At 44.8% G+C, this 25,324-nt stretch overlaps 1 protein-coding gene across 6 annotated transcripts in view; it reads left to right on the top strand.

Moving 5' to 3' along the window:
* Positions 1-25,324, top strand: part of DRC9 (dynein regulatory complex subunit 9) — a 59,595-nt gene that overhangs the window by 1,846 nt on the left and 32,425 nt on the right. For 5 of the 6 annotated variants that reach the window (XM_038003171.2, XM_038003172.2, XM_038003173.2 and 2 more), the window contains exons 2-7: positions 3,127-3,193; positions 4,448-4,721; positions 10,057-10,289; positions 16,554-16,682; positions 22,722-22,820; positions 23,498-23,579. In XM_038003171.2, coding sequence (XP_037859099.2) covers positions 3,186-3,193; positions 4,448-4,721; positions 10,057-10,289; positions 16,554-16,682; positions 22,722-22,820; positions 23,498-23,579 — 825 coding nt within the window. In that variant the 5' untranslated portion in view covers positions 3,127-3,185. The remainder of the gene's footprint in view (positions 1-3,126; positions 3,194-4,447; positions 4,722-10,056; positions 10,290-16,553; positions 16,683-22,721; positions 22,821-23,497; positions 23,580-25,324) is intronic. The other variant, XM_008009709.3, reaches the window with a different exon arrangement.

Raw genomic sequence — 25,324 nt, 5'->3', positions numbered from 1 at the left:
TGATCAGAATACTTTTTAAAACAAAGTATGGGCTGGGCGAGGTGGCTCACGCCTGTAATCCCAGCACTTTAGGAGGCCGAGGTGGGTGGATCATTTAAGGTCAGGAGTTTGAGACTAGCCTGGCTAACATAGTGAAACCCTGTCTCTACTAAAAATACAAAGATCAGCCAGGCATGGTGGTGTGTGCCTGTAATCAGCTACTTGGGAGGCTGAGGTACAAGAATCACTTGAACCCAGGAGGTGGAGGTTTCAGTGAGCTGAGATCACACCACTGCACTCCAGCCTGGGTGACAGAGTGAGACTGTCTCAAAAAAAAAAAAAAAAAAAAAAAAAAAGGTAAAGCAGGAGTGAAACTACAAGGGATGCTGGAGTCTCCTGGGATCTAGGAAAGAAATAGTTACCTAAGACCAGAGAGAGACGTTTGCAGAGAATTTTGCCTGACAGGAGCCATGACCTTTGATAGAGGAACAGAACCAACCAGTGATATTCTGGCAGAGAAGGAGCAGGGAGAATAAATGCCTGATTTCATTTCCCTACACTGAATCTCTTTCTGGAATCTTCCCATGGATATACTCCATATGGGCCCGTCTCCCAGAGCACAGAAAATGTTAGGGATTTCACCTACAAAAATGACACTGTCTTAAGCTGGTGATGGGTCAGTGGGACTTTACAAGGTGAAGAGGTGGGGGAAGAGTGGTTCCACTGGAAGGAATAGCAGGTGCAAAGACCCTGAGTTGCAAGGGAGCATGAGTCCATAGGAGAACTGAAAGAAGCCCCTTGTGGCTGGAGCCCAGAGAGCAAGGAAAGGGCAGTCGTAGTTGGGTCTAGAGAGGAACAGACGGCCCAGACCATACAGACCTTGTGGACCAAGTCAAGAATTTTGTTCTTTGTCCTAAGGCAATGGGAAACCATTGAAGGGTTCTAGGGAGGGACATGGTCAGATTTTCCATTTTCAAAGATCACTTCCTGAACCTTCTGTCAGTATATCAGAAAGAAAAAAAAAATTTAAATTAAAAGATCACTTCCAATTTAGTGCTTGTTGGAGTAGTTCAAGCAAAAAAGAAAACAAGGAAAAAATCAAACAAACACAGCAACAACTAGGTCCAACTTGGGAGATACAAAAATAGAAGGTAAAATCCGCCTGGGTGCCTTGGCTCACACCTGTAATCCCAACACTTTGGGAGGCCAAGGTGGGTGGATCACCTGAGGTCATGAGTTCCAGACCAGCTTGGCCAACATGGTGAAACCCCATCTCTAATAAAAATACAAAAATGAGCTAGGTGTGGTGGCATGTGCCTGTAATCCCAGCTACTCGGGAGGCTGAGGCAGGAGAATCGCTTTAATCCAGAGGCAGAGGCTGCAGTGAGCCAAGATGGCGCCACTGCACTCTAGCCTGGGGGACAAAGTAAGACTCCGTCTCAAAAAAGAAAAAAACAAGGCAAAATCCACAGGCCTTGGTAATGGTTTGGATTAGGAGGATGCTGATATCCAGATGAAGAAGGTGGCAGGAATGAGTACTGGGTTTCTCGCATGAGGAATGAGAAGCCAGAACAGCAGGAAAGCACTGGAATCTACACAAGCGTAGCCCTGTCTTACCCTTGTGAAGCACAGTTACCTGTTATGCCCCAAACCTAAGAAAGTGGAAAACAAAGAATCAACATCATCAAAAGAAAAATATTGACGGGTGCAGTGGCTCACGCCGGTAATCCCAGCACTTTAGGAGGCCGAGGCGGGTGGATCACCTGAGGTCAGAAGTTCAAGACCAGACTGACCAACATGGAGAAACCCCCGTCTCTACTAAAAATACAAAATTAGCCGGGCGTGGTGGCATGTGCCTGTAATCCCAGCTACGCCACAGGAGGCTGAGGCAGGAAAATCACTTGAACCCGGGAGACAGAGGTTGCAGTGAGCCGAGATCACGTCATTGCACTCCAGCCTAGGCAAGAAGAGCAAAATTCCATCTTAAAAAAAAAGAAAGAAAGATATTCTGCTTAATACGATGCTATTTCCTCCTAAAACTGCCCCTGCATCAGGAAATCTGGCTAGTTTGAAGTATTTTTTCAAATTTATATGAAGATTCTGTTTTATATGTTTGAATTTTTGCATATCAGATTTTTGTTGCAAGAGTCATATTTGCACCACCTCTCTCAGAGTTACTTTATTGTGGACGAATTTACATTGGAAACTCACCACTCACTGTCCATTCAGTACAACGCAAAATTCTCCATAGGTGTTCTCACTGTGAAGCTCATTTAAGCAGAAAGGATTTTGGTTTACTCTAGAGGGGTAACATCTTGATAGCAGTGTCAAACTGATTTCTGATTTCCAGGATTAATATAGTTTTTCTTTCTTCCCTTTTTTTTTTTTTTTTTTTGAGACGGAGTCTCGCTCTGTCCCCCAGGCTGGAGTGCAGTGGCGCAATCTCACAGCTGCTCACTGCAAGCTCCACCTCCCGGGTCCACGTCATTCTCCTGCTTCAGCCTCCCGAGTATCTGGGACTATAGGCACCTGCCACCACGCCTGGCTAATTTTTTGTATTTTTTAGTAGAGACGGGGTTTCACCATGTTGGCCAGGATGGTCTCGATCTCCTGACCTCGTGATCCGCCCGCCTCGGCCTCCCAAAGTGCTGGGATTCCAAGCGTGAGCCACCGCGCCCGGCCCCAATTAATACAGTTTTTCTAAATGTCATCTCAATTACTCCTCTAAGCACATGTGGAGCAAATTCCGTTATCTGGCGGATAAGATGGATTGAGTGATCTAATTAAATGTCAGAGTAATTAGAATGATAGAAAAAATCAAGTATATAGAGATTACCAATTAAAATCGTGATACCATGGAACACTCTAAAACCAGATAGAACATTAATTTACCTTAAGAAGAGGCCCACAGAGTGCGTGCGTCTTGAGCTTGGTAGAGCAGTAAGAATTCAGTCGACTTCTTCATAGACCTGCGGTCCATGATGTCGGTGTTTCTTTCGCCTCTGAGACTGCTCCACTCTGCACAAAGAGGCGACAGTCACAGCTCCCGTAATCATTGAATTTTCTCTGAATAAAATGGTATTGAAATAACTGAAACATCATTGAAGACTTGCATAAACTAATCTCAGTGTTTCCTTCCCATTTTAGGTAGCTGCACTTCTGTGAGATTATAAATATTCCACGGAGGGTAACGGAACTACAGGAGAATGGAAGAGTATGTTTACAATTCCTATGTTTTTTGTATACATGTATTTAAATTATGACTTCTGTTAAAGGTCTGTGTATACCTTATCTACTGCTGTGTGACAGATCACCCCAGAACTTAGTGACTTAAAATACAAACATTTATTCTTTCCCACAGTTTCTGCAGGTCCCAAGGTTAGGAGCAGGTTAGCTGGATGGTGCTGGCTTGGGGTCTCTCCTGCACTTGAAGTTGGCCATGGGTGGCAGTGATGGCAATGATCTGAAGACCTGATGGGGGCTGGAGTATCCACTGCCAAGGTGGTTCATTGACAGAGCTGGCAAGTTGGTGCAGGCTGCCAGCAAGAGGCCTTTGTTCCTTACCCTCATGGATGTGTCCACAGTGCTGCTGAAGTGTCCTCATGCCGAAGCAGCTGTCATCCCTCACACTGAGAGATTTGAGAGAGGAAGGCAGAAGCTGCAATGTCTTTTATCACTTAGCCGTGGAAGTCCCACTCCATCATTGCCACAATAACCTTCTGGTTACATAGGCTGGTCCTACTCAGTGTGGCGTAGACTACACAGAAGCATTAATACCAGAAAGTGAGAATCATTTGGGCCACCTTGGAGCCTGGATACCACATTCTGTTTTTCACTCATCAGGAGACACTTTTGGTTAGCATCTAAAGATACTCCTAGGGAAAAAAAGTTAATTTTGGCTCAAATTCAAATTGATCAGCATAGCCAAATTGCATGAGCTATGTATCTTTATTAAACAGTAGGCCAGGTGTGGTGGCTCACGCCTGTAATCCCAGCACTTTGGGAGGCTGAGCGGGGTGGATCACCTGAGGTTGGGAGTTCAAGACCAACCTGACCAACATGGAGAAACCCCATCTCTACTAAAAACACAAACTTAGCCGGGTGTGGCGGCGGGTGCCTGCAGTCCCAGCTACTCAGGAGGCTGAGGCAGGAGAATCGCTTGAACCTGGGAGGCAGAGTTTGCGGTGAGCTGAGATCGCGCCATTGCACTCCAGCCTGGGCAACAAGAACGAAACTCCATCTCAAAAAAAGGGGAAAAAAAAAAAAAGTAAGTTGTTTGCCTTTGGTCAAAATGGAAGATATTTAGCAGAATCACACTCCAATTCCTACTTTTTTTTTTTTAATCTAGGTTATATTATATGACAACATGAATATCACAGGAGCCCAGCATGTTGCTGCCTGTACTTTTGAGTTAAAGTAATGTTTAAATATTGGTCGCTGACTTATTTTTTCTTTATTCTTTCCTTAGAGACAGCCTGGAAGACTCAAACCTTCCTCCAAAAGTTTGGCATTCTGAGATGACAGTGTCAGTGACAGGCAAACCACCTAGTACCGTAGAAGACGACGGACTACCTAAAGAAACAGACGTAGAAATCATCCCAGAAATCCTAGAAACCCGAGAGCCACTTTCGCTTCCAGATGTGCTGAGGATCTTGGCAGTTCTGGAGGACACCACAGACCAGCTCTCTATTCTGAACTACATCATGCCCGTTCAGTACGAAGGAAGACAGAGCGTCTGCATGGTATTTACCCACTCACAATGAGACTATGAGTTACTTTTGCTTTATTTTTTATTTCTCCCTCATTTATAGTACCTATCTCATTAAATGTATTGATTTATCTTTCTTTCTCTCTTTCCTTCTTCTTTTTTTTTTTTTTTTTCCTGACAGGGTCTCGCTCTGTGGCCTAGGCTGGAGTGTAGGGGTGCCGTCATGGCTGACTGCGACCTTTACCTCCCAGGCTCAAGTGATCCTCCCACCTCAGTCTCCTGGGTAGCTGGGACTACAGGCCTGCACTGCCACATCCGGCTAATTTTTTATAAAAGTTCTATAGAGATGGGATCTCACTGTGTTGTCCAGGCTGGTGCCATTAAATATCACTTGGGAAATAGCACCTTTATTTCAGATAAAGGGCTACACTAACTATCTGAGATATGTACTCTCAATTGATGGAGTGAAATGGTCATAACTGAAGGTACATTACCGGACAGAATATCCTTTTCCACTGTATTGGCATTATCCAAAAAGGCCTGTACGGAAATCAGTATAAATACAATACCGCAGAGAGGGAATTACTAAGCCGTCCACCCAGCTTGTGTTTCTCCGCTGCTGAACCCTAACTGAACACTAGGGGAGGAAGTTCAGCTCCGGTCTTCACTCGCTTTCATCTGAAATGACTTGTCATGGATGAACACCTTGCAACTTGCCTTCCTGAAGATCCAGCCGCATTACTGTGTCAGTCATTACATTTTCTTTTTTTCTTTTTTTTTTTTTTTGAGGCGGAGTCTCGCTCTGTCGCCCAGGCTGGAGTGAGCGGCGCGATCTCGGCTCCCTGCAAGCTCCGCCCCCCGGGTTCCCGCCATTCTCCGGCCTCAGCCTCCCGAGTAGCTGGGACCACAGGCGCCGCCATCACGCCCGGCTAGTGTTTTGTATTTTTAGCAGAGACGGGGTTTCACCGTGTTAGCCAGGGTGGTCTCGATCTCCTGACCTGGTGATCCGCCCGCTTCGGCCTCCCAAAGTGCTGGGACCACAGGCGCCGCCACTGCGCCCGGCTAGTGTTTTGTATTTTTAGCAGAGACGGGGTTTCACCGGGTTAACCAAGCCCTTAGATTTTCGATCGTGTTTTGGACTGCTCGGTGAAGCAGCACTGAGTTATTAGAAAGTTAATTTAGTAGTGAGCAAAGTCTTTATACATGTTTAGCTCGTGTACATTTCAATAACTCAGGTTGTAGGTATAAAATGGAAACAATTTATAAATAGAAATATATATTTATCAAGTTTTACATAATAGCATTATATAACTTGTGCAGAAGATACTCTTTTTTATTTTTATTTTTATTTTTTTATTTTTTTGAGACGGAGTTTCGCTCTTCTTGCCCAGGCTGGAGTGTCTCGGCTCACTGCAACCTCCGCCTCCTGGGTTCAAGCGATTCTCCTGCGTCAGCCTCCCGAGTAGCTGGGATTACCCGCATGCGCCACCACACCCAACTAATTTTGTATTTTTAGTAGAGATGGGGTTTCTCCATGTTGGTCAGGCTGGTCTTGAACTCCCAGCCTCAAGTGATCTGCCCGCCTCGGCCTCCCAAAGTGCTGAGATTACAGGCATGAGCCACCGCGCCCGGCCCAGAAGATATTCTTATGTCTGATTCTATGACCAATGAAAATTGCTATATAAATGAGAAGGTAAAATGCTTTTGTTTTGTTTTGTTTTGTTTTGTTTTTGATTTTCATGTCTAACAGTAAAGAAGTCTATATAGAGAGAAGAAAATTACATTTCCATTTACTTTTCCATTAAAATTTCAAAGTTTTAAAATTATTATTGTTACACATACAGTCTGGGTTCTTAAAGCTTTCATTAAAGTTTAAAAAGTTTAGATAAGATTTTATAGAGCAATGGCTTTGGAGTCAGGAGGCATCTGGGATATAGTTTTGTGCTGTTAGCAGTCACTTCACTTTTTTGGTCTAAGTTTTCTCATTTGTAAGTTGTAATGGAGTTTTACCTAAATGACCCATAGATCCCTTGTAGTGCCAGCCTTCTATGAGTTTTGGGGTAGTTTTAAAATAATATAAGTATCACAGGAATTGTATAATGTAAGTTAACTTCCTTGTTAACTTAGGAAGGGCAAACAGATAAGAATCTAAGAACAAAATCTTCCATTGCATTTAAAATAAGAGTCTAATCTTAACAATTTAAGATGGCTAACAAATAGAACACAAGAGACTGGTGTGTTCTTCCTATTTATTATCTCCTTCAACAAGAATCAAAAATAAAATGGGTGCTTTGGGAGGCCAAGGTGGGAGAAATGCTTGAGGCCAGGAGTTTGAGACCAGTCTGGGCAGCAGAGAAGACCCCATCTCTACCAAGAAAATACAAAAATTAGCCAGGCATGGTGGCATACACCTGTAGTCCCAGCTACTCAGGAGGCTGATATGGGACGATCATTTGAGCCCATGAGACTGAGGCTGCAGTAAGCCAAGGTCATATCACTGCATGCCAACCTGGGTGAAAGTGTGAGACCTTGTTGAAAGAGAAAGAAAGAAGGAAGGAAGGAAGGAAGGAGGGAAGGAAGGAAGGAAGGAAGGAAGGAAGGAAGGAAGGAAGGAAGGAAGGAAGGAAGGAGAGAAAAGGGTATGTAAGGAAGGAGAAGGGATCGGAAGGAAGGAAGGAGGGAGGAAGGGAAGGAAGGAGGGAGGGAGAAAGGGAAGGAAGGAAGGAAGGAAGGAAGGACGGACGGACAAACAAATGGGAAGACATTCAGTTAATAAATGAAGTCTTTTCAATGCTACCTGCTGTCAGCCTTTGAAAAGAGTAATTTGCCATCATGGAATCTCAAGAATGAAAACGCTGAATTAATCGACAGTATTCAGCAGCAGTCACTTCTCCAGTAAATAAAAGAATGAAACTTTTGCACTGCTTTTTTCTGGTTTTTTATAGTGACCTTTTACCCACAGAATTTTCTGACTCAACAGAAACCCCCCTTGGGATTTTACTGTAGTGTAAATAGTAATATTTAGTATGTATAATTATGGTAACTTTACCATAATCATGTTGATTAATAGCAATTTAAAAGCCCATTTCTCAATATGTTAGTTTCATATCTTTTAAAAATTGTGAATCTCTTAAAATATTTTTTGGTTTTTATTTCATGGTACTATAGTTGTTCTGACTCATGAATTTGAGGATGCTGCTGCCCCGTAGGGCCTAGGCTATATATTTTTAAATGCTAGTATGTATATAGATGTTTTCTTTCCCAAAGGCTTGACATCCTTTAGCCTCTTAACAACCTTGAAAGGAAAGGTTAGCATTATCCCTCTTTTAAAACCGTTTTTACAGCTAAGGCCATCTCCAGGTACATTTTCCTGTATTAGAATTATGAAATGAAAGGATGAAACATATATTAATTACCTGGTTCTACCATAAATGAGAGTGATTTGACCAAAGTTTGGAAAGAACTTTCTTGCAGGGAATACTGTTTTTCTTCTCTTTTTCTTTACAGTAAAAAACCCTGTCTTGTACATAGTGTGTGTAATATAAAATATATAAATTATATATATATAAATTTTTAGAGGCCGGGCACGGTGGCTCACGCCTGTAATCTCAGCGCTTTGGGAGGCCGAGGCAGGTGGATCACCTGAGGTCAGGAGTTTGAGACCAGCCTGGCCAAAATGGCGAAACCCCGTCTCTACTAAAAATACAAAAAAATTAGCTGTGCATGATGGTGCCTGCCTGTAATCCCAGCCACTCAGGAGGCTGATGCAGGAGAATTGCTTGAACCCGGGAGGCAGAGGTTGCAGTGAGTGGAGATTGTGCCACTGTAATCCAGCCTGAGCAACAGAGTGAGACTCCATCTCAAAAAAAATTTTTTTTAGTGAGTCAACTAGAACACTTAGCTCATTTCTTTAATTTTATTCTAAAAATTCACATTTCTTTCTAGTAATAGGTAAGTCAGGCCATGTGACACATTTGCGTCCTTTTCCAGATGTCCAAGTATAAAAGTAGAGGAATAGTGGTTAGGGAACTCAGAAAATGGGACATCCCAGAGGCCACAGTGAGACGAGATCGTGCCACTGCGCTCCAGCCTGGGCAACAGCGAGACTCCGTCCCAAAAGAAAAAAGAAAAAAGACAGTGGGGCCTCCTAGACCTTACATTTTCCCCTTATTGCCTTAGACAGAATCTAAAATAATAACCGTTTATTTTACCAGCGGGAAATGGGGACACAGAGATGTTAAATAGTTGCCCAAGGTCAATACAGTTGAGAGATGGAGCTGGACTCAAACACGGTTTCAGAACCCACATGTGTAGTCACTGCATTGTGTGGCCTCTCAGTGGCTCAAGCGTTTAGCCACAGTTTAATTTACACAGGCATCATCAACTGAAAGGCATATGCTGTTCCTGTGGTCCCTTAATATTCAAGTTTGGGTCTGAAAAAGAAATGATTTTGGCTTTTCCCTCCACGATCCTCAAAATCTACACCACGCCACTAAATGTACTATCAACTTCTGCTTTTAGTGTGATTCTCCTTTTTTAATTTATTTTTCATGTTCATATGTTCAATGAGCATTTGCGTCTCTGCTATATGCTAGTCATTGTTCTAAGCAATGGGACTGTAAAGATGGCCACATTTATTGAATATCCAATCTTGTTCCAAAAATAACTTGAGACTAGTCTTCAAAAAAAGTTTTTTTGAAGGGGAACCAAGATCGCTAAGACACTGTTCCCTCCCTCCTAGAAACCACGACCTGATGGAGATACTTTATAAAAAATTACAATATGAGAAATGCCTGCTAACAGAGATATTTCACAAAGAACTTTACTTTTGAGCTGAGTGTAGCAGGTGGTAAGTTAGGGAATGACAGAGAGGGGAAATGTTGTGTGAAGTTAGCAGCAGGGCATGGTTTCATGTGGCTGAAGAAAGGGGCACATTTTCTTGGAGGATAGGGTAGAAGTCAGAGAAGATAACGTTGAAAAATGTAGAAAAGGCCGGGCGCGGTGGCTCAAGCCTGTAATCCCAGCACTTTGGGAGGCCGAGACGGGCGGATCACGAGGTCAGGAGATCGAGACCATCCTGACTAACGCGGTGAAACCCCGTCTCTACCAAAAAAACACAAAAAACTAGCCGGGCGAGGTGGCGGGTGCCTGTAGTCCCAGCTCCTCGGGAGGCTGAGGCAGGAGAATGGCGTGAACCCGGGAGGCGGAGCTTGCAGTGAGCTGAGATCTGGCCACTGCACTCCAGCCTGGGTGACAGAGCGAGACTCCGTCTCAAAAAAAAAAAAAAAAGAAAAATGTAGACAAAGGCCTCTTTCTTGTGGTTGTCTCTTTAACAAAATTATTTCTAATACTGTTTATTGTTTTAAAAGAAAAGCAGAGAAATGAATCTAGAAGGAAAGAATCTAGACAAACTGCCAGTGGCTTCAACAGTTACAAAAATACCCAGTCCGTTAATAACCAAGGAAAGACCCAGCTTGCCAGAAATCAGACAAGGAGGCCAGTTCGCTGTGGAGTTTCACAAAACGCAGGATCTTCTCTTCAAAAAACCTGCAAGGCAGACCATCGTGACTACGGAGACACTGAAGAAAATTCAGATCGATAGGTAAGGAGGGAAGACATTTAGCAGTGGACTTACGCATTTATACATAGATGAGAGAATGGGTGCCCGGGTGGCTGACTGCTCTCTTCTACGGGTTAGTCATTACTGTGTATGCAAAATGACTGCTGAGAAGAAAATTAGCTCAAGACTGCCTAGAGGCAGGGTGATATGAATAGAAAGCAAGGCGGCTGTATGATATTGCATAAGTTACTAAGTCTTTTCTTTTTTGTTTCTTTTTTTTTTTTTTTTTGAGACGGAGTTTCGCTCTTGTCGCCCAGCTGGAGTGTAGTGGCGTGATCTCGGCTCAGTGCAGCCTCCACCTCCCGGGTTCAAGCAATTCTCCTGCCTCAGCCTCCTGAAGAGCTGGGATTACAGGTGCATGCCTCCACGCCTGGCTAATTTTTGTATTATTTAGCAAAACCCCAGGTTTCACCATGTTGCTCAGGCTACTCTTGAACTCCTGACCTCAGATGATCCACCTGCCTCTGCCTCCCAAAGTGCTGGGATTACAGGCGTGAGCCACTGTGCCCGGCTGTTTGTCTTTGTTTCCAATTTTTATTTTATTTATTTTTAAAACTTTTTTCTTTTTTCTTTTTTTTTTTCCTTCAGACTTATACCTGCAGACTGTTTATTTTTTAGAGACGAGGTCACTCTGTAGCCCAGGCTGGAAGCCAGTGGCTACTGACAGAGATATCATACAGCATGCCGCCCTCAAGCTTCTGGCTTCCAGTGATCCTCTCACAGGGCTGGGACGACAGGCACACTGGCTGTTTTCAATTACTAAAAATGAGATGGGCCGGGTGCCAGTGCTCACACCTGTAATCCCAGCACTTTGGGAGGCCAAGGCGGGCGGATCACGAGGTCAGGAGTTTGAGACCAACCTGGCCAACATGGTGAAACCCAGTCTCTACTAAAAATACAAAAATTAGCCAGGTGTGGTGGTGCATGCCTGTAATCCCAGCTACTCAGGAGGCTGAGGTAAAAGAAGTGTTTGAACCTGGGAGGCGGAGGTTACAGTGAGCCAAGATGGCACCACTGCACTCCAGCCAGGGCAACAGAGCAAGACTCCGTCTCGAAAGAAAAAAGTGACAATGATAGCAACCTTGCAACATTAGTGTAAGGGTTAGAAATAAGGCTTTAGCCTAGTGCCTGGCACAAATTGGTAGCTATTGTGATGCTTTATCCATTAATAGCTACTTTATAGCTATTTCTTATTATTCTATATAGCCAAATTCCAAACTGTGTTTTAATCCTGAGGGTTTCTTAAAGGCAGTCTAAATTCCCATTGTCTCATAATTTTTTATCGTCAGCTGCCTCAGTGACAAAGAAGCCTGTTAAGAGGGTGTAACAGTATGTTGAGAACTTTTGGTAAATGAGAGTTTACTGCAATTACCCAGGGCCACTAGCTGTATCCAGTCTGAAGTCTGTTTTTGAAAAGTTTTACTGGAATATGGCATTGCCCATTTGTTTATACGTTGTCTGTGATTGCTTTCATGCCACAGTGCAGAGCTGAGTCATTGCCAAAGAGAACTTATGCCCTGCAAAGCCAGATGTTTACTATTTTTCCCTTTACAGAAAAAGTTTGCTGACCTTGGTATTAGACCCTAACCAAGGGTAAGATCTCGTTAAAGTCTATCTGGCCCAGATCTGCATCAGACAGAAAGGCATCCTGCTTATAAATTGCCCGGTTCATGTGCTTTTCATTCTCAGTGTGTGGCTCGTATCTTTTCCTGAAAAACCCAAAATACCAGTCGCAATTATTTGTAGGGGATTAGTTTTAGATTTATATTCCATATGAAACCCAGGGTATACTCACAAAATGTACATCTCCACCAGTTATCCAGAATCAAAGTGGAAATCAAAATATCAAAGACATAAAAACTACAACAGGCCAGGCGTGGCGGCTCACACCTGTGATCCTAACACTTTGGGAGGCCAAGGTGGGAGTAAGGAAGGAGACCACTACTACTCCTGCTGCCCTCCTCCCCCCACCGTGCCTACTTCACAAGACAGGAGGAGAGAAAAAGCAAAATGCTAGAAAGAAACAAAAGTAAGATAAAAAGCCAGACAACCTTGGCACCACCACCCGACCCTAGGAGTTAAAAAAGTAATAATAGTAACATCAACCCCTGACCTAAACTACTTGTGTTGTCTGTAAACTCCAGACACTGTATGAAAAAAGCATCGTAAAACTTCCTGTTCTGTTAGCGGATGCATGTAGCCCCCAGTCACGTTTCCCACGCGTGCTTGATTTACCACGACCCTTTCACGTGGACCCCTTAAAGTTGTAAGCCTTTACAAAGGCCACGAATTTCTTTTTCGAGGAGCTCATCTTTTAAGACACGAGTCTTAAAAGATGCTCCCGGCCGAATAAAAAACCTCTTCCTCCTTTAATCCGGTGTCTGAGGAGTTTTGTCTGTGGCTCGTCCCGCTACAGGAGAATTGCGTGAGCCCAGGAGTTTGAAACCAGCCTGGGTAACATATGAAATCTCATCTCTACTAAAAATCAAAAAAATTAGCTGGGCATGGTGGTGCACACCTGTGGTCTAGCTACTCTGGAGGCTGAGGTGGGAGGATCACACAAGCCTGGGAAATTGAGGCTGCAGTGAGCCGTGATTGTGCCACTGCACTCCAGCAGGGATGACAGTGAGGCCCCATCTCAAAAAAAAAAACTGAAAAAGCAAAACAACAACAACAAAAAAAACTACAACACTTTATGAATTTAAAATGGGAATTTGTAGGAAGTTTGTGTATGCTTTCCTTGCTTTACTCATCTTTATGTATCATTGTCTTATTGCATTAAATTAATAATTACTTTATCATAACATACTACTGTCAAAAGACAAAATTGCAACAAATCTAAATATCTTAATTGGCTTTTATTCGCAATTCTAAATCAGGCAACACCTCATTCTATGAAGTAGAAGTACTGTTCTGATGACCTGGGCAGAGGAGGTTGGCTTTACAGGCAGAAAAGGGCTGAAGAAAGCAGAAACAGAGAACATAACGTGAATGGTCTTGTCAAAGTTACTTTCCTGGCTGCAGGTGGTGGCTCACACCTGTGATCCCAGCACTTTGCGAGGCTGAAGTGGGAGGAGCGCTTGAAGCTAGGAGTTCAAGACCAGTCTGGGCAACATAGCGATACCTCATCTCCACAGAAATGAAAACAATTAGCTGGGCATGGTGGCGTGCTTTAGTCTTAGCTACTCAGGAGGCTGAGGCGGGGGAGGATCACTCAAGCCAGGGAGGTAGAAGTTACAGTGAGTTATGATCATGCCACTGCATTCCAGCCTGAGTGACAGGGTGAGACCCTGTCTCTAATTAATTAATTAACAATTTAAAAAATCACAACGTTACTTTTCTTTTTTTTTTGGAGACAGAGTCTCATTCTGTTGCCCAGACTGGAGTGCAGTGGCGTGATCCCGGCTCACTGCACCTCCGCCTCCTGGATCCAAGCGATTCTCCTGCCTCAGCCTCCCAAGTAGCTGGGATTACAGGCACGAGCCACCAGGCCCAGCTAATTTTGTATTTTTAGTAGAGACGGGGTTTCCCATGTTGGCCAGGCTGGTCTCCAACTCCCGACCTCGGGTGATCCGCCCGCCTCAGTCTCCCAAAGTGCTGGGATCACAGGCGTGAGCCACTGTGCCCAGCCACAAAATTAGTTTTCTGGGAAAGATTAAAGCAGAGGGGACTTCCTTACCATGCCAGCTAAAACTGCCAATCCCCCCTTCCCTCTCCCTTGAGTTCTTTGTTAAGGAAAATAGTAACTATAATTATTGCCAACTATGTCAAAACATTAAATAGCAGTTTTTAATTTTTATTTTATTATTATCATTATTTTGAGACAGGGTCTCACTCTGTCACCCAGGCAGGAGTGCAGTGGCACAAACATGACTCACTGCAGCCTCGAACCACCCTCCTACCTCAGCCTCCTGAGTAGCAGGGACTACAGGCACGTGCCACCATGACCAGCCTTTTTTTTTTTTGAATTTTTGTGAGATGGGGGGGGTCTCATGATGTTGCCCAGACTGGTCTTGAACTCCTGGACTCAAGTGATCCTCCTGCCTCGGCCCCTCAAAGTGCTGGGATTACAGGTGTGAGCCCTTGTGCCCGGCCTAAACAGCAGTTTTTTTTAACACTCCACTTAGGAGAGTATCATGAAGAACAGCGACTAGGTGTTAGGAAACCTGGATTATATATTTCCAGCTCTTTCTCAAACTAGTTATGTGACCACGGGCAAGTCACTTAACTTTCCTGAACCTGGTTTACTCATCTCGAAAATGTGAACATTTGGCCGGGCGCGGTGGCTCACGCCTGTAATCTTAGCACTTTGGGAGGCTGAGGTGGGCAGATCACTTGAGGTCTGGAGTTTCAGACCAGCCTGGCCAACATGGTGAAACCCTGTCTCTAATAAAAATACAAAAATTAGCCAGGCGTGGTGGCGCGTGTCTGTGGTCCCAGCTATTCGGGAGGCTGAGGCAGGAGAATGGCGTGAACCCGGGAGGTGGAGGTTGCGGTGAGCTGAGATCCGGCCACTGCACTCCAGCCTGGGCGACAGAGTGAGGCTCCATCTCAAAAAAAAAAAAAAGAAAAAAAGACCCAGAAGGAACATCATAATGAAATTGGAATTATCCCAGGAATGCAAAAATAGTTTAGCATCAGAAAATGTAAAAAAATAAATAAAGAGAAAGATCAATAGATGCAGAAAACACATTTGGCAAAATTCAGCATATATTCATCATTTAAAAACCAAAAACCTCTTAGCAAACTAGAAATTAAAGAAACTTTTTTTTTTTAGCCAAGTGACGTGGCCCACACTTGTAATCCCAGCTACTCAGGAGGCTGAGGCGGGAGAGTCACTTGAACCCAGGAGGCAGAGGCTGCAGTGAGCCGAGATAGAGCCACGGCACTCCAGCCCGGGTAACAGAGCGAGTCTCCATCTCAAAAAAAATAAAAATAAAAACATGTAAAACTACACACATGTAAAACACACAAACACATAATAAAAGTATCACAACATGCTAGATATTCTCTAGTATCATTGTGATATTCTCCATATTCTCTAGCATCATTGTGATATTCTCTAGTATCACAACATGCTAGAGAAGAACAATCACCAAATTCAGAAGAGTGTTTATCTTTGGGGAAGATTGAGGAGACTGGGACTAGAGACTTTAGATATATCTGACATATGTAATCTTTTAAAAAAACCAAGTCTCTACCATGGTAAAATATTTAAATTTGGTGTTACATACATAAATATTCATTATTTTATTCATTATACTTTCTAAATTTTTGAAATATTTCATAATTTTGAAAAAGTTAAATCATTAAAACAAATTTTTTAAAAAAACCTAATCAAGCTTTTGTGTTTTTTCTTTTTTCTTTTTTTTTTTTTTTTGAGACAGAGTCTGGCTCTGTCACCCAGGCTGGAGTGCAGTGGCGTGATCTCAGCTCACTGCAACCTCTGCCTCCTGCATTCAAGTGATTCTCCTGCCTCAGCCTCTCAAGTAGCTGGGATTACAGGCCCCCGCCACCACACCTGGCTAATTTTTGTATTTTTAGTAGAGAAGGGATTTCACCATCTTGGCCAGGCTGGTCTCGAACGCCTGACCTCAGGTGATCCACGCGCCTCTGCCTCCTGAAGTGCTGGGATTACAGGCGTGAGCCACTGCACCTGGCCTGGGTCTTAACTTGTGTGACTTCTGTAGCCCTTTGTGAATGTAGGAAAATGCATATTTTTTATATGTATATCAATACATATATATAAATATAATATATATATATATTTTGAGATCAGGTCTTGCTATGTAGTCCCAGCTGATATCAAACTCCTGGGCTCAAGCAATTCTTCCACCTCAGCCTCCCAAGTAGCTGGAATTAGGGCGCATGCCACTGCACCTGGCCTGAAAATATGGATTTATTTATTAATTTATTGAGATGGAGTCTTGCTCTGTTGCCAGGCTGGAGTGCAGTGGTGATCTTGGCTCACTGCAACCTCCAACTCCCAGGTTCCAGTGATTCTCCTGCCTCAGCCTCCCAAGTAGCTGGGATTATAGATGCCCGCCACCAGGCCCGGCTAATCTTTTTGTATTTTTAGTAGAGACGGGGTTTTACCATGTTGACCAGGATGGTCTTGATCTCCTGACCTCGTGATCTGCCTGCCTCGGCTTCCCAAAGTGCTGGGGTTACAGGCGTGAGCCATCACACCGGGCCAAAAACATAATTGATTAACTCATTTTTTTGTTGGTCTGTTTCTCCTTACAGGCAGTTTTTCAGCGATGTGATTGCAGATACCATTGAGGAGTTGCAAGATTCGGGTACTTACAACAGTCTCCTGCAAGCTTTGAGCAAAGAGAGAGAAAACAAAATGCATTTCTATGACGTCATTGCCAGGTCAGAGTCATGTTAGGTTTACTTGCTTTGCTGTATTTTAAAGTGCTAAAACACTCTTACTGGAAATCCTTGAACGTTAAAGCAAACCAGCCATGTGCTTTCCAGGGAAGATTACTAGAAGTCAGAATTTGGGTTTTCTTCCTAGTTCTGCTGGGACAGTAAGTCAGATTTCTAGGCCTTCGTTATCTGTATTTACAATATGTCAAGACGATTCTTCTTTTTCTAGTAATCTTTCTTAAGATTGAATTCAGCTGGGCGCAGTGGCGCACACCTGTAATCCCAGCACTTTGGGAGGCTGAGGCGGGCGGATCACAAGGTCAGGAGATTGAGACCATCCTGGCCAACGTGGTGAAACCCCGTTTCTACTAAAAATGCAAAAAATTAGCCGGGCGTGGTGGCAGACGCCTGTAGTTCCAGCTACTCGGGAGGCTGAGGCAGGAGAATGGCATGAACCTGGGAGGTGGAGCTTGCAGTGAGGCGAGATCGCACCACTGCACTCCAGCCTGGGTAACAGAGCGAGACTCCAGTCTCAAAAAAAAAAAAAAAAAAAAATTTAATTCATTGAAAATCACTGAACAATAACAAATGAATGCCAAGGACAGTTTTTCTTTTCCAGAACCTTTCAACTTATGAATTCTTTCTAGAACTGCTTTTTTTTTTTTTTTTTTTTGGGTTTGTTTTGTTTTTTTGAGATGGAGTCTTACTCTGTCGCCCAGGTTGCTGTACAGTGGCACGGTCTCAGTTCACTGCAACCTCTGTTTTCCAGGTTCAAGCGATCCTCCTGCCTCAGCCTCCCAAGTAGCTGGGATTACAGGTCTGCACCACCACGCCCAGCTAATTTTGTAGTTTTAGTAGAGATGGGGTTTCACCATGTTGGCCAGGCTGGTCTCGAACTCCTGACTGCAAGTAATCCACCCACCTCGGCCTCTCAAAGTGCTGGAATTACAGGCGTGAGCCACTGCACCCAGCCTGGAACTCTCTTTGGATGTCAATCCTGTAATGATTGATCCTGAATTTTTCTTGTCCTTTTTTGCTTATTTACCATCTGCATTGTTTTTATTCCATTCTTAGAGAGATTTCCGATTTCCTTAACTTTGTCTTCCAACTCTTTCTTTTTTTTCTTTTTTTTTTTTTTGAGACAGAGTCTCTCTGTCACCAGGCTGGAGTGCAGTGGCACAATCTTGGCTCACTGCAACCTCCGCCTCCCAGGTTCAAGTGATTCTCCTGCCTCAGCCTCCCTAGTAGCTGGGATTATAGGCACCCATCACTGTGCCTGGCTAATTTTTGTATTTTTGGTAGAGACAGTGTTTCACCATGTTGGCCAGGATGGTCTCGATCTCTTGACCACATGATCCACCCACCTTGGCCTCCCAAAGTGCTGGGATTATGGGCTCTTTTTCTTTTTTTTCTGAGACTGGGTCTTGCTCTGCCTCCCAGGCCGAAGTGCAGTGGCATGATCACAGCTCACTGTAGCCTCAACCTGGGTCCCAGGCCCAAGTGGGTAGCCTCCCAAGTAGCCAGGACCACGGGTGTGTGCCACCATGCCTGGCTAATTGTTTTATTTTTGTAAAGTCAGAGTCTCACCATGTTAACCAGGCTGGTCTCAAAATCGTGGGCTCAAACAATCCACCCACCTCAGCCTCCCAAAGTTTTGGGATCATGCCTGTAACCCCAACCACAACTGGCCTTATCTTCCAACTCTTGTGTTTAATTTTTCAAAATGTTATGCTAACATTGATTTCTAAGAGCTCTTCCCTGAGTTTTTCATTTTTTATGGTATCCTTTTTTGTCACTCAGGCTGGAGTGCAGTGGCATGATCTTGGCTCACGGCAGCCTCAACTTCCTGGGCTCAAGCAGTCCTCCTGCCTCAGCCCCTCAAGTCGCTGGGGACCCAGGCATGCCCAGCTAATTTTTTCTATTGTTTTGTAGAGATGGGGTTTTGCCAGGTTGCCCAGGCTGGTCTCGAACTCCTGAGCTCAAGTGATCTGCCTGTCTTGGCCTCCCAAAGTGCCGGGATTACAGGTTTGAACCACCATACCCAGCCTTCTCATATAGTTCTAAGAACATTAATTATAGTTGTCTGTCTTTGGTTTAAATTGTCTTCTGTTTCTTGTATTGTCTTTCTTCTCTCTGAGTTACTTTTTCTCCCATTTGGTTTAGTTCTGTTTTGTTTTGGAGACAGAGTTTCACTCTTGTTGCCCATGCTAGAGTGCATGCGCCCGCCTCAGCCTCCCAAAGTGCTGGGATTACAGGCGTATGGCGCCCGCCTCGGCCTCCCAGAGTGCTGGGATTACAGGCGTATGGTGCCCGCCTCGGCCTTCCAAAGTGCTGGGATTATAGGCGTATGGCGCCCGCCTCGGCCTCCCAGAGTGCTGGGATTACAGGCGTATGGTGCCCGCCTCGGCCTCCCAAAGTGCTGGGATTATAGGCGTATGGCGCCCACCTCGGCCTCCCAAAGTGCTGGGATTACAGGCGTGAGCCACCACACCCAGCCTTCTGTTTTGTTTTGTTTTGTTTTTTAATTTACATCTAAATTTTTTAGAGGAAAATGTTACTCTGTCACCCAGGCTGGAGTGCGGTGGCACAATCATAGCCCACTGCAGCCTCAAACTCCTGAGCTCAAGCTATCCTTCTGCCTCAGCCTCCTGACTAGCTGGAAGACATTTGCCACTATGCCCAGCTAATTTTTTTTTTTTTTAAGAGACGAAGTCTCACTATGTTGCCCACGCTAGTCTCCAACTCCTGGCCTTAAGTGATCCTTCCACCTTGGCCTCCCAAAGTGTTGGGCTTATAGGTGTGAGCCACCGCACCTGGCTCTAGTCTCTGCTTTTAATGTTAGGGGAATTGTGTTTGGTCATCTTTGGCCGTCCGTTTGTATTTAAGAGTGAAGTGCAAAGAAGCCGATGGATGCTGTGCTTTGCGCATGTGAACAGCGCTGCACTGTAGCAAGGCTGGGCAGAAAAGAAAAGCACATCTTCTCCCTCGGTGTGGTCCAGTCTTTGCTGGGAGGGGTGAGGGGCGGTGAAGAAGTAATGGTTACTCTCTCACTACCTGTGTGTTGAGAGCTGGACAGGGAAAGGCTGGGAAACTCACCGTCCAGTGAGCAGAATGTTTTTCGGTCCTCCTGTTTTTAGCATGGCCTTTCATCTCCACCTCCAGCTGTGTCTGGTGTCTGTCTCCAAGTCCAAATCCTCGGTTCAACCATTCCAGGAAACCATAACTGACCAAACACCCGTGATCTCCCGAGAGAAGGAAAGGCAGCTGCCTGGCCACAGGCCTGGGGAGGGGAATCAGGTCATCCTGCTCCTTTGCCAGACTTTCACTCACTCCCCCTGGATTTCACCCTGTGGCACGGTTGAGCCTTTGAAGATGTGTGGTGCCTTCATGTGCTGAGCTTTTCTGGGTGCCTGTAGCTTTATTCCATTTTCTTCTTCTTGGTTTCTCATTCTGTACACATTTAGATCTCATTTTTCTCTCATCTGCTTTATATCTTCTTTAATTTTTTTTTTTTTTTTTTTTTTGAGATGGAGTCTCGCTTTGTTGCTCAGGCTGGAGTGCAGTGGCGCTATCTCAGTTCACTGCAAGCTCCGCCTCCTGGGTTCACGCCATTCTCCTGCCTCAGCCTCCCGAGTAGCTGGAACTACAGGCGCCCACCACCTCGCCCGGCTAGTTTTTTGTATTTTTTTTAGTAGAGATGGGGTTTCACAGGGTTAGCCAGGATGGTCTCGATCTTCTGACGTCATGATCCGCCCACCTTGGCCTCCCAAAGTGCTGGGATTACAGGCTTGAGCCACCGCACCCGGCCTATATCTTCTTTAATTTTGCTGATGTCTGTCAGCTGCATCGTTTCTTCTCCCAATCTGTTTGTCTTTACAGGTTTACATGTTTTATTATTTCTTGCCTGTTATTTTAGTATTGTTTCAGGAGGGAACGGAGGGCTGGGCACGGTGGCTCACACCTGTAATCCCAGCAATTTGGGAAGCCGAGGTGGGCGGATCACTTGAGGTCAGGAGTTTGAGACCAGCCTGGCCAACATGGTGACACCCCACCTCTACTATAATACAAAAACTAGCCAGGCATGGTGGTGCGCACCTGTAGTCCCAGCTACTCAGGAAGCTGAGGCAGGAGAATTGCTTGAACCCTCGAGGTGGAGGTTGCAGTGAGGGGAGATCGCGCCACTGCACTCTAGGCTGGGCGACAGAACAAGACTCTGCCTCAAAAAAAAAAAAAAGAGGGAACAGAAATAAATGCGTGTGTTCACCTGCTAAATAAAACGAGAAAGAGCACATAGTTATGTCAAGTGAAGTTAGGGTGAAAATTATACCCATAATATAACTTAGTTTTGTAAGAGAAAACTTATAGCGTGTATTGACTGGAAGGAAATATAATAAAATTTCAGTGATAGTTAACTCCAGATAGTGGGAGTATGGGTGATTTTTATTTCTCTTCATACTTTCTTTGCATTTTCCTGATTTTCTAAAATGGGTACCTTTTTTTTTTTTTTTAGTATCTTAAGTTCTAGGGCACATGTGCACAAGGTGCAGGTTTGATCCATAGGTATACCTGTGCCTTGTTGGTTTGCTGCCCCATCAACTCGTCATCTACATTAGGTATTTCTCCTAATGCTATCCCTCCCCCAGCCCCCTACCCCTCGACAGGCTCCAGTGTGTGATGTTCCCTGCCCTGTGTCCAAGTGATCTCATTGTTCAATACCCACCTATGAGTGAGATCATGGCAGTGTTTGGTTTTCTGTCCTTGCAATAGTTTGCTCAGAATGGTGGTTTCCAGCTTCATCCATGTCCCTGCAAAGGACATGAACTCATCCTTTTTTATGGCTGCCTAGTATTCCATGGTGTATATGTGTAAACATGGGTACTTTTATAATCTCATGTAAACCATGTTTGTTTGTTCCAATAAACCTGTCCTTGGGATACTGAATTAATAGTAGAGGGAAAGTATTCATTCTGCAGCTTTCTTTTCTTTTTTTTTTTTTTTTTTTTTTTTTGAGACAGAGTCTCGCTCTGTCGCCCAGGCTGGAGTGCAGTGGCCGGATCTCGGCTCACTGCAAGCTCCGCCTCCCGGGTTTACGCCATTCTCCTGCCTCAGCCTCCCGAGTAGCTGGGACCACAGGCGCCCGCCACCTCGCCCGGCTAGTTTTTTGTATTTTTTAGTAGAGATGGGGTTTCACCAGGATGGTCTCGATCTCCTGACCTCATGATCCACCCGTCTCGGCCTCCCAAAGTGCTGGGATTACAGGCTTGAGCCACCACGCCCGGCCCATTCTGCAGCTTTCTTATCTATTTTTTGTGATTTACGAGTGGGAAGTACAAAATCTATAGTTTGTTTTGGCAATGACAATCTCAAGATTCTAGTTGACTATGTGCTTTCTAAAAATTCCTGTCTGGGCTCAGTGACTCACGCCTGTAATACCAGCACTTTGGAAGGCCAAGGCAGGTGGATCACCTGACGTCAGGAATTCGAGACCAGCCTGGCCAACGTGGCAAAAACTCATCTCTACTAAAAATGCAAAAATTAGCCAGTGTTGTGGCGCCTGTAATCCCAGGTACTTGGGAGGCCGAGGCAGGAGAATTGCTTAAACCCGGGAGGCAAGGGTTGCAGTGAGTCGAGATCGTGCCTCTGCACTCCAGCCTGGAGAACGGAGTGAGACTCTGTCTCAAAAAAAGAAACATAAATACATAAAAATAAAAATCCTTGAGTAAAAATCTTTACCTAGCTGCAGTTTAATGAGAAGTCTTTTTTGTTGTTTTGTTTTGTTTATTTTGGTATTGTTTTGCTATTTTTTGTTTGTTTTAAACCTAAATGATGGGATTGTTGGAGAGAAGCAGAAGGCTGTTTCTCAGAGCAGATTGAGAAACAGTCAAATAAAGTAGCTAAGTTCAGAGGCTCTGGTGTCAGACAGTCCTGAGTTTGAACCCCTTTCTGCCATTTACTGTTTGTGTGACCATGGCAAGCGTGTTAGTCCAGGTCTTCTGAGAAATGGATGCCAAGATGGAATTATTCACGCAAAGATTTTATCAGGGGAAAGATCTGCGTGAGAGAAAATGGGGACGGAACCCTCAGAACCAGTGCAAGGCCGACCCCCAGTGAAGGAGAGGCTAGAAGACACGGCTGTGTTTGGTAAGGTCATCAGGAGTCCTTGAGCCAAAGTCAACCATCAGAGATGCCCTGGCTCCCCAGGAAAGGCCCGTCCCATGCGATTCCTGCCACACTTAATAATGGGATGGGAGCAGTCTGTGGGCAGTGTGGCCTCGGCACACACAGAAGGTGTCAGAGCCTGGAAGCCGGGACCCTTGCTGATTTACGCCCCCTGTAGGTGGAGATCGGTGAGGCACATTCTCACATCCAGCACATGAGCTTACCTTAGCTGTCCACACCGCGTTTTCTCATCGGTAAAGCAGGAATCAGGCTGTTGTGAGGGTAAGAATGTGTAATTAAAGTGTCCAAAGTAGAAAGGATTCTTCTTTCTCCTCTTGCTGTCTTTCTCTTCTTCACTTTTTCTCAGCAGCAACTATTTTAGATTCAACACTGATAAGCCAGAAAATCGTCCTCCAATCTATTAAAACAAATCTGTCTTTTAAAACGTGTTATTGAACATGTGTGAGGTGGACCAGCACCACGGGCATCCCTTGGGAACTCGATAGAGATGCACGTTTCAGGGCCCCTCCCAGACTTGCTGAGTCAGAGTCTCTGGGGTGCAGTCGAGGAATTCGGTTTTCTTACGTGCAGGTGATCCTTGTGCACGCTACGGTTTGAGAGGCTCTGCCCTAAACACAAATCATTCTTATATCTTCTAGGGAGGAAAAAGGAAGAAAACAGATAATATCACTTCAAAAACAGCTAATTAATGTCAAAAAAGAATGGCAATTTGAAGTCCAGGTAAGAATTACCTGCTTAACACCACAAGTAACTGAGCTAACACAGCTATTAAATATATGGAAGCCATCTTAAGCAGAGAAGAGTTACGCATAAAAGATCGTTGTTTCTTCTGGCGTTCCTTTACTATTGAAAATATAGCCGGGCGCAGTGGCTCACGCCTGTAGTCCCAGCACTTTAGGAGGCTGAGGCGGGTGGCTCTCCTGAGGTCAGGAGTTTGAGACCAGCCTGGCTAACGTGGTGAAACTCCATCTCTACTAAAAATACAAAAATTAGCCGGGTGTGGTGGCACGCACCTGTAATCCCAGCTACTTGGGAGGCTGAGGCAGGAGAATCGCTTGAACCCTGGAGGTTTCAGTGAGCTGAGATTGCGCCACTGCACTCCAGCCTGGGCGACAGAACAAGATTCCGTCTCGGAAAAAAAAAAAAAAAAAACAGAAAATATAAAGAGAGCAACTAGAGAGCTGGCCTGGGTTGTACAGGTGTGACTGGAGTATAGAGCCCTAGGAGACCCCATCCCCTGGAGCTCTTAGTTCTCATCCTCGTATCCCACCCCACAAACACCCCCACCCTCCCCCACAGGGGCCTTGCCTCAGACGGCCTCTTGTGTTCTCGCATCCCAGATGGAAAAGTACATTCCTGAAGAAGACATTAAGCACATTATGAACCTTCTTAGACATGGTGGTTGGGCTTTATCATGTTCTTTATATTGTATTTTGAGGATAAAGTGGATTTGTGAGCTTTTGTGGTCATTAGGACCTAACCTTATATCTAGTTTACTTTTATAAGAAAACGCATCCCGAGTTTTGAGGAATGGACTTGCAAAACGAAGTTGGCGCTATAACCTAAGCAGTTAGAAACAAGCCGTATTAGGATGACTGATAACTTTTCTATGAGCAGTTTAGAAAGTTACAGAGGATGGCCCGGCACGGTGGCTCACGCCTGTAATCCCAGCACTTTGGGAAGCCAAGACAGGTGGATCACGAAGTCAAGAGATGGAGACCATCCTGGCCAACATGGTGGAACCCCGTCTCTACTAAAAATACAAAAATTAGCTGGGTGTGGTGGCGGGTGCCTATAGTCCCAGCTACTCAGAAGGCTGAGGCAGGAAAGTTGCTTGAACCCGGGAGGCTGAGGTTGCAGTGAGCCGAGATCGCGCCACGGCACTCCAGCCTGGGTGACAGTGTGAGACTCCTTCTCAAAAAAAAAAAAAGAAAAAGAAAAAGAAAAAAGAAGGTTACAGAAGATGGCCTGTTATCAGCTTTTCATTGACTAGCTGTTTGGACAAGTTTATGCTTCACAGAAGGGAATTTTCATTATTCCCTACAAAGATGTTGGAAAACTATTTTATTTATATTTTTTATTTTTATTTTTATTTTTTGATGGAGATGGAGTCTCACCCTGTCCACTCCATCACCCAGGCTGGAGTGCAGTGGCGCGATCTCGGCTCACTGCAACCTCTGCCTCCTGGGTTTAAGCGATTCTCCTGCCTCAGCCTCCCGAGGAGCTGGGACTACAGGCGTGCACCACCGTGCCCACCTGATTTTTAAAATATTTTTAGTAGAGACAGGGTTTCGCCATGTTGACCAGGCTGGTCTCAAACTCCTGACCTCAGGTGATCTGCCCACATCAGCCTCCCAAACTGTTGAGATGACAGGCGTGAGCCACCATAGCCAGCCTACTTATTTATTTTAGACACAGACTCTCACGCCATCACTCAGGCTGGAGTGCAACGGCACGATTATAGT

This window comes from Chlorocebus sabaeus, chromosome 15 (genome assembly GCF_047675955.1).
Source record: "Chlorocebus sabaeus isolate Y175 chromosome 15, mChlSab1.0.hap1, whole genome shotgun sequence".
Classification (NCBI taxonomy): domain Eukaryota; kingdom Metazoa; phylum Chordata; class Mammalia; order Primates; family Cercopithecidae; genus Chlorocebus; species Chlorocebus sabaeus.
Note: the sequence above shows the minus strand (reverse complement) of the source record. Positions and strands in the feature narration are given on the sequence as shown.